Raw genomic sequence first — 18,912 nt, 5'->3', positions numbered from 1 at the left:
ATTAAGTAATAAGGGGGCACGGGTGGCCCAGTCGTTTAAGGCGCCGCGATTCGCTGTGCAGAGTTGCGTCCCTTGGGCACGCCAGAAACCTATGATTGTGGGTTCCAATCCTGATTCGCCCCAATTATGTTTCTAAGTTTGTCAGCACCATACCCGTGCACTTGGGTTTCACCGAAGTGGTAAACGTCTGAGACATGCATCACTTAGGGCCTTCCTGCACACATTGAGCCGACATGCCGTGATATAACTTGAATACTGTTAAAAGCGGCGTTAAACATAACTCCATCATTAAGTAATAACATACTTTTTAGCTTAGCTGGAATATTGCTGTTTGTAGTGATAAACAACAAACTAAGCAGAGAATATACATGTTCTTTTCTCCAGTCCTCAATAGAAGTAACTGTGCAGGTGTTTGACCATGATGACACCTCCAGTGACGACCACATGGACACACTCTCCAAGCTGATCAACATCCAGGCCGCTGCTACAGAACAGACAGCCGTGTACACCCCATATACAGTGTGGAAAAGGACAAAGTGAGTCAGACTAAGACATAACTGGGATAATACAAAAGAATTAGTTTGGGGGCCAGAAAAAAACTTTGAACAGAGCGAATGATTTCCCATGTTGTCTATTCTATGGATACCATTGGTGTCTAGCATCAGCATAATGTTGATCTGACTGATGCATCTAAACCTCATGGCCATTTGATTAGCACCTCAGGTTTACTTATCACGATGTTTGGCTCATGTTACACCATAAATAGGCCATTGGCACAGGGATGATTCTGTGACAGGAGCGGTTTTAATGTTGACTGTTTAGTGAGGCAGATTCATTGATGGTGAAGGGTGGATTGTTACAAAGAAAAGTTGATGTGAATGACAAACCTTTATTTCCGAAATATTTCACCCGAGTTGCTGGTGCAATAAACATTGAAATGGTGTCTGCTCTGAGGGATGTTGATGGAATGCTTGGGTTGTTTCTCCTTGCATGTTTCTGTACTCTACTGCACCAGGTGAATCCAAATGAAGCTATTAAGCGTAGTTGCACACCACGCTGTCTCTAGCACGACAGGGCACAGGCTCACCTAAGACCACCTCCGAGTTGCCGTCATTAATTTGTCACCATTTACTTCGATTAAATTCTGAATAATTCAACTCACCTCTCCTTACCATAACCAGGTTGTGAAACAACATTACACCTTTCGACCATCAACCCAGAGCTTATTGTATAGAACCCGACTGTTTCATATTCAATTTGTTTCCTTTTTTTATACACAAACTGAAGCAATTGTGGCAGCGGTTATATGATGAGGCACCTAAATCAAAGTGCTTTCATATGAATTTACACAGCAAGATGAGAGAACAAGATGACAAACTGAAATGTTTGGATTGAATTATTTTTTCAGGTTACAGATTGAGGTCCGTGCCTACTGCGATCCGGACTGGTACGGGTCAGTGTGTGAGAAATATTGCAAAGCCCCATCTGACCAGAGTCACTACACGTGCCACGCACACACAGGAGCAAATGTGTGCTTTGAAGGTATTTTCAGAAGGTTGATGTCAGTGTTGGGTTTGTTACTGCATTTACATTAAATTTCAATTTACCACAAATATTTCCTCAATTGCGATGACACATCGTTGTATCAGAAGGCTGAGGAAGTATTAAACACGGACCCACATTCGCCCTGGTGCGAATTCAGTAATGATTTAGTCAAGTGTAAGATAACAAGTCAAGTGTTGTCTCAACAGATATGCGCGCGAACGTCTGTAGTCTCCGGTAATCTTTTGGGGTTTATGAGACAACCCTCCATCCAGAACAGCTCTGATGACGACTCATGGATATGATGTCTACTTGTAGATGCTGGCCGGCACACTGTTTGGGTGTGGTTTTTGGGCTCTGGCTGCTGTTGATATCGGTAAGTGCTTAAGTCATACTTGCACACTGAAATTAAAACTCGTTTTATTGTATATAATTCACATACACGGAATTTGAAAAATAAACAAGGAAGCTATTCACCAAACGGTTTCTATTCAAATCGTCAAAGCAGTGAACCGCCTTAGCTCTAGGTTCTTGTTTGTCGATTTATCCATTTTTCGAAACAAGCAGAGTGCCGATATAAGACTATTAGGTGACCAGAAGTCACACCTTCTTTAACGAGATAATCGGTCCTCTTTCTCGTTAACGCAAAATGGGATTCGGGTGTTGGTTCATTACGCCGCTTGAGTTTGGGCTGAATTCCCAACCTGGGTTCAATGTCTGGATACCATTTATGGTGTCCTCCTACCACCCCGCTGTGTTATGGATGGAATATTACTAAAACCGGCGCCAAAGTAAAAGGTACTTGGGTGATTAATTTATGTATTGTCAAATAGGTATCTGATCCGATATACTTTCAAAATAAAACACACAAACGAAAGTGTAATGGTAAAGTGTCATTTCAATCCAAGACTCATCATTGCCTACAAACCCTGCTCAACAAAATCAACCAGGAATGTTTCAAGACGATGTCCATTTTCATGAGAGATGATGAATCTGCAGCGGTTCTGATTAGAACCCAGCGCGCTGAAACCTTTGTCATACCCTGTTCATTCTTCAAAATGTTCTCAACTCTCTCGTGAGAGATGCCTCCTTTTTTGGCTTTGTGACGCGTGGTGAGTCGATGATAATCCTTAAACATATAATGTATATTATCAACATTTCCCTTAGTGAAAGATGCTTTGCTGCTAGACGTATAGGTCAGAAGGCAGTCAATCTAAAGTGTTGCTATTTCAGTTAATCCTTTAAAAATAACATTGCATACACTGCTGAGTGCGTGAAACTACCTTAGCAATCTTAGCATTATGTTTCCTTAAAATAACAAATAAAGTCCTGCAACGAGCTTTAAATGACTAACATCCTGTTTAAGTACCATAAACAGTGAAATCCAGCTGGCGGAGGGATAACACCATCGTGTTTGTTTAGTGAGTGAGATGGGTTTAACGCCGCTTTCAACAATAATACAGTTATATTGCGGCGTGTCAGCCTAATGTGGGAGGAAAGTTCTATGTGATGCAGGTCTCAGACGTTTACCACTTCGGTGAAACACACGAGCACGGGTATGGTACTGACAAACCTAAAAACATAATCAGGGGATTCGAACCCACAATCATAGGTTTCTGGCGTGCCCAAGGGACCCAACTCTGCACAGCTAATTGCGGCGCCTTAGACAACTGGACCATCCGTGCATCTAACATTCGTTTACTTTAAAAATGAAATAAATAATTGATAAAAAGGGTGACACTGTACACAATATTGTCCTTTTTGTCCCAATTGCAACTGAAAAATCCGAGGAGGAAGAAGGCAAACCGGGCGTCGGCCCGTCGTAGAAAACGGCAACGCGTTTTAACCTCACTGCTGGGAATTTACTCAGTGGCGGATATTTTCGCTTGGGGGACGTTTTCGCCTGTCATTATTTTTATTGTTTCCGTTTTTTAAATAAAATTTTGGTCAAACATTTGTGATTAAGTATACCCTAAGGTATTTAAATTTGCAAAGTTTCTCTGTTGAGTTTACTTGCTCTGTGACAATGAAGAGAATCATTTTATAAAGGTGACATCATGTCTGCATGGAGGGCTGTTAGAGTTAATCCTTTCAGCTGGAGATACTTGGTGACAGCGTGGTAGCCAATTTTGTTGATTTTCATCAACAGAGAATACCTAGCCACTTTGATGAAAATATGCTGCCTGGTTGTGTTTGTGGTTCAATGCAGCCCGTAAGCATGATATACTCAGTACATGCAACTGAAATATAAGAGTGTACTATTCATCCTTCGTTACAAGGCTCAAAACGTTTCAGCCACCCCTCGTAAGTAGAGTCACAATTCAATGCAAGTCTCTGCGTTAGGTTCTGTTGGTGACATTTACCGAAGTAAGGGGAGAAAATATACCCCCACAGCTGAAACGCATAACCATTTTGTGTGGGAAGCAACAAACATTCACTTCGTCATCAGAACACTTGATAAATGAGGACAAGGCACAAAGGACACGTGTCCAATATGAAGACGAATGTCCATGTCATAAGAACTCAGAATCTCGCGTGTTCGCCATTAGCGTGAAGTATTGTCTGTCACCTCCTGCTCATGGACGAACGGATCGCACGGTGGCGAATATTACTTCACTCGGCCGGTGGTGTTGCTGTGTATGGGGTTCAGGATGATCACTGCGCTGCCACTACCAAACCTGTTTGCGGCTAAACCATTATGGTGACATCGGGTCATCATAAATCTTCCATCTGCTCGATGCAGCATAAATCTCGACTCGTCATACGCTGGTGACAATGTTGTTGCGATCCTTGGCAGCCACGAGGTCATCCAATCTTAGGCTATGCGGGGTATAATGCTGTTCGTGCCAATAACAAAGTTTAACAGATGGTGCAAAACTCTGGCTACATCCGCCTGAGACGTTTCTGCTTCAGATCGTCCGATGAGGTTGTTCCGGTTTGCACGGTAGGCTGAGGCATGAAAATACCAGCTTTTGAAGGAGAATATCACATTGATAAAATATTATTGGGTTGAGCGATGTTTCTATTTGTCCATTTGAGGTGACATGAAATGAATATCCGCGTTACCATTAGCTTTCCGTTTTTAACTTTAGATACAAGACAGTACATGATACATATAATCAAAATGTGCATAATCATATTCTTTCAATGTACGATATGTACGTATATCATCTAATAGTTTGACAATAGTTTATGGAGGAAGAACGAATGTGCAATAGAATACGCCGACCATTTCACCTTCCGTGATAATATCGCAACGGTCGTTTGCAAATTGTGAACATAGATTTGTTCATCAACGTTTGTACACTAGTCCGTTTAGTAAAGTTTGGGGATAAGACATTTAGGCAAGAAGTAGGCATCCCCATGCGCACCAATTGTGTTCACCTTCTTGCGGATTTGTTTCTTCATGCATATGAATCGGAATTTCTGATCGGATTGGCAAAGTTAAAACAAGGTAATTTGCCCAAGAAGTTTAACTTAAGCTTCAGGTATATCGATGATCTGATATCGTTCAGTCACCATCAAATAGCCAATCCCCTTCTACTGATTTACCCAACTGAACTATGAATTAGGAAGACCAGTGCATACTCTTTCTACCCAGATTTAAAAAAGAGCGTCATGCGACTCTTGCAAAGTGTGTTTGAAGAAGCTTACAACATTCGAGACCTCAGGGAAGCTTTCAAAAGGTTTTATGGTGGACATGTGGAGGTCCTTTCCAAATTTGACGCATTAGTGACAGATATTATGTTCGATGCAATTGCACATTTTGACTTGTACCAGATGTTCCCGTGTTTTTTCAGGCGAACAACTGACTTGCCTTTGCATGTGTTTGCCACCGATGGGGCAGGATACGCTCACCTTTTCATGAACACCTGGTTTCATCACTTTTCGATAGTAATTCATAAACACATGATCATGATATCGTCGGAATCGTACAATCGACTGTGCTTTATGCAGAGATATCTATTGGATATTGTGAATACTGACGGCAAATCTTTTCTCACGTGACTTTCAAAGGCTTATCCCTGGCTTCCGGCGGAAGTAACACGCCTTTAAAAGTCACGTGAGAAAAAACGGGATCTCGTCCTTGATTCTCTGAGTGAAGAAGAACAGACAAGTATATTAAATGTGTAAAACAGTTTACTCCACAATAAAAATACTCGTACAGTACTTGTTGCGGCAGAATAACTAAATCGAACGTCTTGGTCCTGGAAATCTGGTCACACTGGTCAATCTGATCATCAGATCATGCACCTAAACTCAGAGTCACAAAGTCAACTTGTAAATTTGAGCACAGCTGTGGTCAAACCATACACACACACCTACTGATGACTAGTGAGATAAGGTTTCCACCCTTATCAAACTTGAGTGGTGTAAGAGACGTCCCTACATGCAATAAACCAGACGTTGGTATCCATAAAGTTGTACGTTTTCTTACTTACTCACCAACTTCTAGAATATCAATCAAACAGTAAGGTTTCCACCAATCCTCTGGACAAGTCTCACACAAATGTATTTCTTAGGCTGCGACTAACGAGGATCTGGTGATTATATAATGTGTGACTTGGTCATCAGTGTGTGATCGTTTCCCTCATGCTATCTATCACTGGTTTGTCTCATCCAGGCCGCCGTGATATAGTCGGAATGTTACTGACAGTAGAGTGACACAACACTCACAAAATCACTCTTTCCATAGCTGCCGCAACCGTATCCCTGTGCTGTTCCCTAAAAACGATTTTGATACTGACTTGTCGCTACACAGAGCTTCAGACTGTCCCATAACGTTTTCCTAAAAGGTCCTCGCACTGTATATGCTTCAGCTAAGTGCATGCATTGTCATCTAACGACAAATGAAACATGATTCACTTCCCAAGACACTGGCTTTCAAATACTAGGACTTATATTTTAGATCAAATAACAAGATAATTACTTTTCGAGTTGTAAACCGGACTGGAAAATATTTTTTATCCTCAATTGAGTGAATGACTCAGGAGATAGACCTCCAGTGCTTTGAAGTTTGAGATCGTTCACTGTAGAATCAATACCTCAATAGATTTACTGGGAATGAACATGTTTTTACAATGTGATTGTCAAAAGAATCACCCTGATATGTATCTGAATGCCTCCGTATTTTAGGCCTACCTGCTGACGAGATGGAGATGGCGATGAATATTAGTCACAAAAAGATTAGTTAACAATACATTGTCATGAATTTGTTTTAAGGATTATCAGCTTGATGTGGGAAACACACCCAAATTGATGCAGGCCTCAGACGTTTACCACTTAAAATGAAACCAATGAGCACGGATATGGTGCTGACAAAAGTGAATACATATCATGGCGAGTATTTGATTCGAAACCACGATCACAAGATTTTGACATGAGGGCGAAACGTTGCACAGCGTATTGCGCCGCCTTCAACGTTTGGGTCACCCCAGGCACCTTGCCTCCTATTGACCAAGCAAGTTAACAGATATAAGCTGATATAATAAATCACCTCAGTTCATTTAAGAGAGCTCGTTCGGAAGTATCCTGAGGTAACACCGTATGAAAGATAGTGCCTGTGAGAATAAAATATGTATGGGTATGGAAATATTTCCAACAGCATTAAAAACTAGACTTAGTAGATTACATGTAATACTTACGTACGTGGTTGCATTCTAATCGTTATCAAAACTTATTTGCATCGTAAACTTGCCTTGTATGACTTAATACAAGTATGGATAAACACAACATTGTCCAAAAGGGAAACGTGTCATGACCAACAGTAAACAATATAACATATTTAAGAATAGGCGAGTACCCGATACCAAGAATAGATACACGATTTACGATTTACGATGTATGTGGATTGAACGCAATCATTTTGATCAATCAAACTGAAAAAAATCGAACTTAATTCGACACTCTTCATGTCAACGTTATTATATCATATTCAAGATGATATTACTTTCTATTACATACAAATGTCTGAATCGTATATTCATACCTTAACAGTATGTGAAGACTGACGGCAAACTGGACATTCGGTTCATCAGTTACTGGTCAGATGGGAAAGTAATCAGCGGGCATTGTTGTGACGATGATCTCACCATTTGGTGCAATGATAAATGTGACCCAAAGTTTATCCTGTGCATTGATTGGTAAGTACCCTGGAATGAGTGGACAGTGTTGTGACAGTAAAACTCGTTCTTTGTGCATTGATAAATGTGTTAATGTTTATCTTGTGTATTGATGAGTAGGTACTTTTTATATATTTTTTAACACACTATTGAGTGAGACATGTTCATTTAGGGACAGTTTTCTAGGCGTAGGCTATCGTATCTAGTGTACAAAAAATGATCCGGACCCCTGTTACCACTCATATATCAGGTTAAGTACATCACACAAAGGCTATTTTAATGTTGTCTTTCTGATTCTTCTGTGAAAATAGTTTAGGTATTTCCTTGCTCATGTTGAGGTCCCACCATGTATTAGTAATAGAAGGGGCGACGCGATTATATATTAGGCTCAATGTCTGCCAGCGTCATTCTATATATTTAGTAGAAAGACAATACATGTATCAAGTGAATGATTAAGTAAGTAAGTAAGGGGGCACGGCTAGGCCCAGTCGTCTAAGGCGCCGCGATTCTCTGTGCAGAGTTGCGTTCCTTGGGCACGCCAGAAACCTATGATTGTGGGTTCGAATCCCGGTTCGCCCCGATTATGTTTCTAGATTTGTCAGCACCGTACCCGAGCTCGTGGGTTTCACCGAAGTGATAAACGTCTGAGACCTACATTGCTTTGGGCTTTCCTCCCACATTAAGCTGACACGCTGTGATATAACTTGAATACTGTTAAAAGCGGCGTTAAACCCAACTCACTCACTCACTCACTATTAGCAATAGAATCACCTCGAATGTGTTTGTCACGTGTTTATGTACTTGAAACAATTTTGGGGCTATTTTTGAATAATTAAATTTTTCTTGTGTTCACTGAAATTGCTGCATTCTGGTTAGCTGAATTGGTCACGTGTTATTGCATTCATTTTCCAATAAATGTTAAAAGTTAAGCCACGCCCATTGAAGCGGACTACTTTTATTACTACGGAATGTCGGGGAATCCCAATATTACAGTCGATGGAATTCCCTTCCTGCTCACGTGTATCATCATGCACAGGGCTTTTAGCGGAATTCATGCATATTCAGTGTCCCAACTACCCTTTGAGACAGAAGGCCCAGAAGGAATGAAACAGCAAACGAGCAGGTTCACTCGCCCATTTTTTAATCTGCTCGCCTCGGTTCCACAACTTTCATGTCTTCGGGTTTCATTTCTAACTAGCATTTTTCCAACTGTGTGGCGGTAAGTGACCATGTCATTTGAAACAGCCGCCTTCTCCCGGACATATTTGTTCCCGCTCGTTACAGTCTGACTGTTGCAGTTCTCCTCGCCTTTTGCCTTGATTGACAGGTCCTATGAACTTTGTTTAAAATTTGATCCAACTCTCAGTTGATTGGCTACTGCATAAATTACACAATCACCTGATTCATGTCACGTCACAATATGTATTCCTACACCTAGAATGTATATCAATCTCGTCATTTTTTGTCTGCTTTGATATAAACAAGTGTTTTTGGTTAAAAAACTATTGTATGTTTTTGTTGTCAAATTTAATCATACGCATTGACTGTGTATTTTGTCGGTTCAATGAGGTATGAATCGAAAAACCGTTGTGCAGACTGTATGAATCAGTCCTTAAGTGCATTTGACTTTACTCAGTAAAATAATATAGTGACTTTACGCCTTTGGTTACAATATGTAGGAGGGGAAGATGTCGTGTTTGTAATGTAGAGTTATGTTACCTGTAGATCTGACAGCATCGGTCAACAATATTATGTTATTCCAGGCCAGACGGAGCGCCGTGCTCTCTTTATTTTGGGGCCACAAACTACATAGATAACCATAACACGATCCACTTTGGAAGCAGCATTCAAGGAACAGCGAATCCTATCATCATACCTGTGCCCAAAGCAGTACCGGTAGGAGTGTCACCTAAATCTAAATTACATCCATTGGTAAAATACACTTATGTCAGATTTTATTGTAAATCTTCAAGCCACATATATGAACCCGTAACTGTTCTGTAAATGTTGATAATGAAACTAACAGACACAGGTCTCACCATGCCACTCATAGATTAGGCTCAATGTCTGCGAGTGTCATTGTACATATTTAGAAGAAAGACAATGCATGTATCAAGTGAATGATTAAGTTATAAGGGGGCACGGGTGGCCCAGTCGTCTAAGGCAATGCAATTCGCTGTGAGTTACGTCCCTTGGGTACGCAAAAACCTATGATTGTGGGTTCGTATCCTGGTTCACCCCGATTATGTTTCTATGTTTGTCAGCACCATACCCGTGCTCGTGGGTTTCACCGAAGTGGTAAACGTCTGAGACCTGCATCACTTCGGCCTTTTCTCCCACATTAAGCTGACACGCCGTGATATAACTGGAATACTGTTAAAATCGGCATTAAACATAACTCATTCACTCATTAAGTAAAAGCATATTTTTTTAGCTTAGCTGGAATATTGCTGTCTGTAGTGTTAAACAACAAACTAAGCATATACGTGTTGTTTTCTTCAGTCCTCAATACAAATAACGGTGAAGGTGTTTGACAATGATGACACCCCCAGTCACGACCACATGGACACACTCTACAAGCTGATCAACATCCAGGTCGCTGCTACAGAACAGACAGCCGTGTACACCCCATACACAGTGTTGGGAAGGACAAGGTGAGTCAGACTAAGACATGACTGTGGTGATACAATAGAATTAGGTTGGGGGCCAGAACAAAACTTTGAACAGAGCGAGTAGATTCCCATGTTGTCTAATCTATGGATACCATTAGGGTTTTGAATGATGGTCAGTCTAGCATCAGCATAATGTTGATCTGACTGATGCATCTAAACCTCAGGGCCATTTGATTAGCACCCAAGGTTTACTTATAACGATGTATTGCTCATGTTACAACATAAAGAGGCCAGTCATTGGCACAGGGATGTTTCTGTGACAGGAGCGGTTTTAATCTTGACTGTTTAGTGACGCAGATTCATTGATCGTGAAGGGTGGATTGTTACAAAGAAAAGATAATGTGAATGAGAAACGTTTATTTCCGAAATATTTCAGTCGAGTTGCTGGAGCAATAAACATTGAAATGGTGTCTGCTCTGAGGGATGTTGATGGAATGCTTGGGTTGTTTCTCCTTGCATGTTTCTGTACTCCACCGACTGCAGTGATTGTGATTGCGTCGGGGCTTCATTCAGATGTTACCTGCACCAGGTGAATCCAAATGAAGCTATTAAGCGTAGTTGCACACTAGCTGTTTCTAGCACGACAGGGCACAGGCTCACCTAAGACCACCTCCGAGTTGCCGTCATTAATTTGTCACCATTTACTTCGATCGAGTAATTTCTGAATAGTTCAACTCACCTCTCCTTAGAATAACCAGGTTGTGGAACAATATTGCATTACACCTTTCGATCATAACCCCGAGCTGATTGTATAGAACCCGACTGTTTCATATTCAATTTGTTTCCCTTTTTATAAACAAATTGAAGCAATTATGGCAGTGGTTATATGATGAGGCACCTAAATCAAAGTGCTTTCATATGAATTTGCACAGCAAGATGAGAGAACAAGATGACAAAATGAAATGTTTGGAGTGAATTATTTGTTCAGGTTACAGATTCAGGTCCGTGCCTACTGCGACCCGGACTGGTACGGGTCTGGGTGTGAGAAATATTGCAAAGCCCCTCCTGACCAGAGTCACTACACGTGCCACGCACACACAGGAGCAAAAGTGTGCTTTGAAGGTATGTTCAGAAGGTTGATGTCAGTGTTGACTTTGTTACTGCATTATACATTAAATTTCAAAAGAAAGCACGATTGGGCTTGTCTTGTATTACGACCCTGTCGCATTGAAGTGGTTCCAAAGTACAATGACATGGATTGACAGGGTATCACCCAGTGATGCTTCATTTCAATCATAAACTTGCAGGTTGGGAGGGCGATAACTGCGATCAGGACATCGATGAATGCACAGAAAGTAACATGTGTCAACATGGAGGCAGTTGCACGAATACACCCGGAAGGTTTGAGTGCATTTGTATTGAGGGGATCAAAGGTGAGTAGACTATCGCATATCAATCTACATTTGGATTCCTAAGAGGAACAGGCCACATAGCATGTCATCTTGCGATTCTATGGTTACATGTGAAATTCGTGTCCCCCTCACTGGTATGGTAGTGATACATAGTTTCAGCAACGGCCTAAAATCTCTATAGGCGGGCAGAGATGGGGTGGGGAGTGCAAGGTTCCTACTCCCCATACCCCTCATCCACACAACCTCCCCTACAACAGACTTTGTTTTAAGGATACCAGTCGAGTAATCGAGTGGAAGTATCAAACACATAAAACAAAAAGTAGCAATAAATTGACTAATTTGCTTCCCGAATTATTTTCGTTTATATTTTATTTTTAAAGTGCTCCCCCATTTTCTTAAATATGAGTCCAAACACATGAACACACAGAAACCACGTAATCAAGCACACACAAACGCGGGCTTATGCACACAGATCCATATGTGCAAGCAATTTGTCAAATATATTTAACGTAGCAATACAAGGTTTAACTGCTTGAAACACGGGCTGTAACTCTACAGTTAGTTGGTTGGTTTGTTATTCCAGCTGCATGACGGCGGTCTGTAAATAATCGAGTCTGGACCAGTCAATCCAGTGATTAATATCATGAGCATCGATCCACGCAATTGGGATCGATGACATGCATCAACCAAGTCAGTGAGCCTGACCACCCGATCCCGTTAGTCGCCTCCTACGACAAGCATAGGCGCCTGGTATGGCAAGCATTGGTTGCTGAAGATCTTATTCTACTCCGGATCTTCACGGGTTATAACTCCACAGAGGAGGGAGGGTTAAAAACCTTTAAATGCAACATTACTCAGTGGGCAGTTTCGATGGCAAGCAGTCTCTGTTTATTTGGTCGTGTAGACCACCTCTTTGGTCTTGTGGTAGAGTGTCTGCCCGGAGAGTGGAAGGTTGGGGGCAAAGTTTCGATCCACGTTATACCAGACGTTAAAAGATGGTAATTGTTGTTACCTTGTCTGGCGCTCGGCATAAAGCGAGGACTGGTCGGCTCGCAAACAGTATACTCTGGCTGAGTTGGGTATTGATGTTAAATTGCGGTATCTCAGTGGGCTAGCAGCCACACACACATCTGCATGCATGTCGTTCTAAATCTGCAATAATTTTGAACGCGACATTAAGCCCCATATCATATGCTGCTTGTTTTTCGCTATATACTTCCACCACTTTGTTCAGGAAGACGATGTGAAAACATCACCAACCAGTGTGCACTGAAGGCATGTCTGAATGGAGGAACATGCGACGGAAACGAAACAGGCTTCAACTGCGCATGCTCAGTTGAGTTGACTGGAGAGAGATGCGAAGAGATGGTTAATTTCTGTGCCAGCGCCCCCTGTAACAGAGGGAATTGTACACCGGACCTCTTGACGGAAACTGGGTTCAAGTGTGATTGTGACTTTGCATGGTTAGGGGAAAGATGCAGCCAAAGTGTGGGTAGGTTAAATGTTGTCTTATATGTTAATATGAATGTCTTGAGTGAGTACCGTGCTGCATTCCTGAATCCAGTAAACAGGCAGAATAGGCAAGTAGGTTGACGCCCTCGTCTCACACTTGTACAGGTACAGCTGCCTTCTATAGTGAGTGAGTGAGGTGGGTTTAACGCCGTTATGTCACGGCGTGTCAGCTTAATGTGGGGGGGAAGCCTGAATTGATGCAGGTCTAAGACGTTTACTACTTCGGCGAAACCCACGAGCACGGGTATGGTGCTGACAAACCTAGAAGCATAATCGGGGTGAACCGGGATTCGAACCCACATTCATTGGTTTCTGGCCTGCTCAAGAGACGCAACTCTGCACATCGAATCGCGGTGCCTTAGACGACTGGGCCACCTGTGCCCCACTGCCTTCTAGAGAATTCGCGAGACTTGAATAATGCCATACATCAACAAATGTAAAACAAGGAAGAAGGCAAGCTCCCCACAGCGGAAAACTCAACACTGTGATAGCAGCGAAGGCGTCACGCGCTGGGATGCAGGTTGACCATTAACATCAAAGGGAGGTCACTCTTTATCAAGGTCACTACCAAGGTCAATATTATAAGAGCGCCTCAATCAATTTACCACTAACTATCATCAGAAACAAAGTAACGATATGAACTGCCACATAACAGGAACTATAGATGCCGCCAGACAACACACAGGTTACATGGTTTTTGGTTTTCCTTCTGGACAGTGTATCCAGCCAAGGTATTGAGTCAGATGACTGTGTACATTGTTTGATACAACGATTGTTGATGAGCATCTGATCCACCCATTGAGACCAAAGTAAAGGCATTTCTTGTTCTATCAAAACTAAAATGGAATTAAGGACAAAGAGGATTTCATGGGGATTATTATGCTATTTTTGCTTAATCACGTTTTTCTTAAAATGACTATTTCGTCATCATGAATTGTCTAATAATAAAGTAACACATTTGAATGGATAAAATAGCCAAAGACTTCATTTTCAATAATTATTTCATACAGGCTTTGGATGACATTATAATTATTCCTAAAAACCTCATGTTCTTTGTATTCAGACACTGTCAACATCACGCTCCTGGGAGAGATTGATCACACAAACAGAGGTTACCTGACTGATGGCTTGAAAAGACTCATTGCAGAACTTGGGGAAATTCCAGGAAAAGTGGATGTCACGTTTACAACAAATACACAAACAGAATGCAAGTGAGTGATAGACAGTGAATGAGTGTATGTGAATGACTGCATGAGTGAGTTGGATACAACGCCAACTGTATTCCGGTTATATCATGGCATGTCAGCGCAATGTGTGAGGAAGCACAAGTGATGCAGGTCATAGTGCTGACAAATCGGGGCGAACAGGGATTCGAATTCATGATCATATGTCTTGGCTTACCCCAAGGAAGCAACTCTTCAGTGAGAACTGCGGTGCCTTAAACGACTGGGCTACCCGTGCCCCCGAGTGACAAACAGGATGCTGCTATACCAGTATGACAAATAGGGGCCTACTTGACTTTAGAATTTGAGTATTCAGTCCTGCAATAAATGTCACGATCTCAACTATGTTTGTTTTGAATATATATTTCAGTTATACTACAACGTACGTGCAACTCTATTCAGCTTTGGAGAACGGCGCCTTTCTGGACAGTGCTTCAGTAAATATGATCTTCGAATCCAACAGTGATGAAGTCCTCAATGAATATCTGCCTATTCCGTTGTACCCTCCCCGACAAGAAGAGAAGTCGACGGTGAAGGTAAACTACACGATGCCAACAAAGTTGTTGTCGATGCCTTGTTAACGTCTATAAAACAAAATAACACAAAATGTATTGCCTTTGTAAGGACGTATATTCGTTTGTTTTGTTGTTGTGTGACGCCACACTAAGAAGTATTCCAGCCATAGGTCTGAACAGGTCGAGGCTGGACCAGACAATCCAGTGATTTACGACATGGGCAACAATCAACACACTTGAGATACAATGACCATTAATCAGTCTTGTCACGGACCCTGAACACCCGATCCATTTAGCCGCCTCTGAAAGTAACATTTGAAATCATAACTCAATCTTATTCTCGGGCTCACTATTCTTATTTGATATGCAAGTTAATGTCGTAACACTTTCTTTCATTAGATCAGTTCAGATTACTACAGGTCAATACATGTGTATTTCAGAGACCACATGACAGTTGGGACACCGACCAGTATGTGCTGGCCGTTGTACTTCCTTTAGGACTTGTCCTAATGACTGTACTCCCTCTGGTGGCTTTCGGCATCTGGAAAAGAAAATCGTAAGTGGTACATGACATACCAATTGAATAACATATTGCGTTGTACAAAGAGAGGTGTCAATGACGACAGGCATTCTGAAGAACTTTCTAATCAGACCTCTTAATACAATCGAGCTGATCCCGTCAAGACATATCATGCACCGTCCATTTGAACTAGGATTGTTTTGAAGGAATATAGTTTAACCTCAGGTTTTACACACAAAAGATGATTACAAGCTAGGGATGCTGGATGTCCTAAATACATTGTTCGGCTCCTCATTTTAGAGAAATATTTGTCTTGAAGCATTCACTAAAACAGTATTCTGTGTCTGACAACATGTATCAGGCCGCAAACACTTGGGACCCGGCTGAAAGAAATGTGTACCCACGTAACCAGCGAAACTTTTAGATATTTTAATCTTGCATTGTATTGATATACGTCGATACAGGGAGCGCACAGTGGGGTTATCAATAATGATTCCGTACAGCAATGTTGTAGACACATGTAACCCTGAACTGTTTTCAAGCAGAAAAATATTTGGCTTATCTAATACTTAATACTTTGATATCTAAATGATTTATTACAATGCTCCGTAAGTAATAACATTCGAAAATAATTGAACAAGTGTTATTTTTCCGATTTTAAGAGACACGTCGCAATGCATAGACGACGCAAACGATCAAATCAGCTCATTTGGGATGGATGAGCCATGCAACAGGAACCCAAACAGACCCGGTACCATTACAGGAAATCTTCAGGATGCAAGTGTATCTCTAGATGGTTACACACGTCTTCGCTTCCATGACGTACATAGAGGGACACACGTCACTCACTGTGATGACACATCAAACATCCACGGAGCAGCTGGAGATATGACCCTTGACCCGTGGAGCCAAGAGGGAGCAAGCGTTTCTCCAGATGACAACGCACGTCATGGTGACGCAGCAACATTCGATACTCGCCGTCATGTTACATCATACATCCAACCAGTAACTGGAGATATGACTCTTGACCCATGGAGCCAAGAGGGAGCAAGCGTTTCTCCAGATGACAACGCGCGTCACGATGACGCAGCAACACTCGATACTCGCCGTCATGTTACATCATACATCCAACCAGTTTCTGGAGATATGACCCTTGACCCGTGCAATCTACGTGGGGAGGAAGAGGATGCAGAGTACACTGTCATCGATGACAACGTCTCACAGGAAGACCGTTATGAAAAGATAATGTTTTAGTTGACTTAGAAGATGTACTGGTCAACCAATAAGAATAACGAAAGGACATGAATGTATTCGACACACGACCCACTGAGTGTGTTCCCAGTACTGCGTTTGATTTAATTCTGATGTGATGTAATATAGATAATGTAAGACATTAAAAACATCTCTGCCATGAGACTGACGGAGGACTGGGATGTCAACAACACAATGTCATCACAGCTGTTGTGAAAGCGTCAGGTCGTCACGCCTAAGGCCTGTTGTCGATTTCTCACTTGGGTACAATGCGAGAAGCTCTTTGTGTCCTTGCCATGATATAGATGGAGTATTGCTTAACACGAGGTAAAACCCAACTCGCTCCGACCTCATCCAGCCATTTATATGTCAGATGTACCGACTTGTCTTTTATTTACTGATCCAGATAGATATGGAGACTATTTTCGAAATAGGGATAAACTACATGACGTACATATCATATTAATAAAATGCCGGTGTGTCTTGAACATTATTACCCAGCAGCCATTTCAAGTTTGCATACAAATGCTACTCAAGCTTTTGTTTTTCACTGTCAGTTATTCACGAGACTTGTGCCAATCCATTTATCAACTTCTGAACAAAGGTTAGCCATGAAACAGAGGGTACATGGCGATAACCCAGCGAGGAATATCTGACAATGGTCGTTCATACACGCATTGTAAATGTTTGTAAAAGATTTCTACTTCCTTGAATTACGGCAATATTCTCGATATCAATTGAACGTTAAACGAACGAGATATCACACATTTGTGAGCATCACAGCCTGTAGTTGCATAATCGTTCTGATGGTTGATCAGATGAGCAACGTCCCTCAACTTCAGGGAACGATGTCACGCAATCAACCACATCATCGAGACTGACAACCCGACAGACAGAGAGCTGTTGACTGTTCTTACCCTGGTCCCCTGCTGGGTCACATTCTTGCGGCCATAGTCTTTGGTGGTGAAAAATTTGGTCTGTGGGATTTATTGGTCTTTGAACTGGAAATATATGTATTGTCAGTTGTGTGTGAAAATTGTGTGTTTTAATCTTTTGGTTTATGGTCAGATGTGTTATGGGTATGGAGTCTGTACCAGCATGTATATAAGCTGTTTTACCACGATAATCAGAGGGAGACATGCTTTTTCCTCACAGTTACCCCTTGCAAGGAAGCTTTTCAAAGTAATTTTAATGTTTAGATTTTCCTTGCCCTCAAAATGGACTTCATTAAAATATACGTAGGGTTCACTTTTGGAACCACACTCATAACGATTCAATATTATTAAAAAATCTTTGTATGTACAAAGGCAACTGTTGAACTGGCGCCTTTGCAATTGAGAAATTTCCGAAATTTCAACTGAAGCTCGGATTTTAATCTCGTATTTTCTTGACAAACCTTTCAGTATTTCTCTAAGAAAAGTGAAATGAACTATTTTATGTTTCTGTTGTGAAAATTGGGCTTAAGTTTAAACGTGAGTTTCGTTTGGTTTCAAGACTATAGCCCTCCAATTTATCTGTATTACATAAGGATTTGCACAAATATGAAGCTTAACATCCTGTGACGTCATAGCTCTCAAAGCGGAACATATTTCATTATGGAGATGTCACACCATCCAGGGATTGTCATCTTAAATTGTGCAAACAACTGAACTCTCGACCAGTGCATTCGGCCGGTGCATTGTATTCGGGCGACCGTTTTTATAGATATTTATCCTTTTAAAGTATTTTAATGTGCATAAAGTAGGTTTCTTTGTACAGTGTCTATAGTCTGTTTCATTATGATGTGTTATAACAGTCTTCATGTTAACAGTCATCACATGTTTTGTTTGTCTTTTTGTTGTTTAACGCCGTACTCAGCAATATTACAGCTATGTGATGGCGGTCTGTAAATAATCGAGTCTGGACCAGACAATCCAGCGATTGACCTCATGAGCATCGATCCACGCATTTGGGATTTGACATGCATCAACCAAGTCAGCGAGCCTGACCACCCGATCCCGTTAGTCGCCTCTTATGACAAGCATAGTCGCCTTTTTGCGGTAAGCATGGGTTGCTAAAGACCTATTCTACCCCAGGTCTTCACAGGTCTCATCACAATAAAACATGCGATCATATAAGTAACCTGTTTAATGTTGTGTGATGTAATTCCTGTATAAGCCTATAGACAGGCACAATAATGTACTTTGTTCATTAAGATGATATG

The 18,912-nt window shown here is 41.5% G+C and overlaps 1 protein-coding gene across 1 annotated transcript; it reads left to right on the top strand.

Moving 5' to 3' along the window:
* The first annotated feature begins 1,671 nt into the window (after nucleotides 1-1,671).
* Nucleotides 1,672-18,616, top strand: LOC124133870. The gene is made up of 11 exons (XM_048397031.1): nucleotides 1,672-1,918; nucleotides 7,540-7,685; nucleotides 9,428-9,560; nucleotides 10,167-10,318; nucleotides 11,265-11,398; nucleotides 11,584-11,709; nucleotides 12,923-13,180; nucleotides 14,264-14,411; nucleotides 14,794-14,959; nucleotides 15,379-15,494; nucleotides 16,121-18,616. Exons 1-11 carry the CDS (start codon nucleotides 1,838-1,840, stop codon nucleotides 16,710-16,712), a joined length of 2,052 nt encoding a protein of 683 aa, XP_048252988.1. The 5' UTR covers nucleotides 1,672-1,837; the 3' UTR covers nucleotides 16,713-18,616.
* Nucleotides 18,617-18,912: the final 296 nt, after the last annotated feature.

This window comes from Haliotis rufescens, unplaced genomic scaffold, assembly GCF_023055435.1.
Source record: "Haliotis rufescens isolate VD_foot unplaced genomic scaffold, xgHalRufe1.0.p SCAF_16, whole genome shotgun sequence".
NCBI lineage: Eukaryota > Metazoa > Mollusca > Gastropoda > Lepetellida > Haliotidae > Haliotis > Haliotis rufescens.
This window is presented reverse-complemented; position numbering and strand designations above follow the sequence as displayed.

Coding starts and splice junctions, on each gene's coding strand:
- LOC124133870 (XM_048397031.1), top strand. CDS start 1,838: ATGGATATGATGTCTACTTGTAGATGCTGGCCGGCACACTGTTTGGGT. Junction 9,561..10,166: donor CTGTGCCCAAAGCAGTACCG/GTAGGAGTGTCA, acceptor TGTTTTCTTCAG/TCCTCAATACAAATAACGGT. Junction 11,399..11,583: donor AGCAAAAGTGTGCTTTGAAG/GTATGTTCAGAA, acceptor ATAAACTTGCAG/GTTGGGAGGGCGATAACTGC.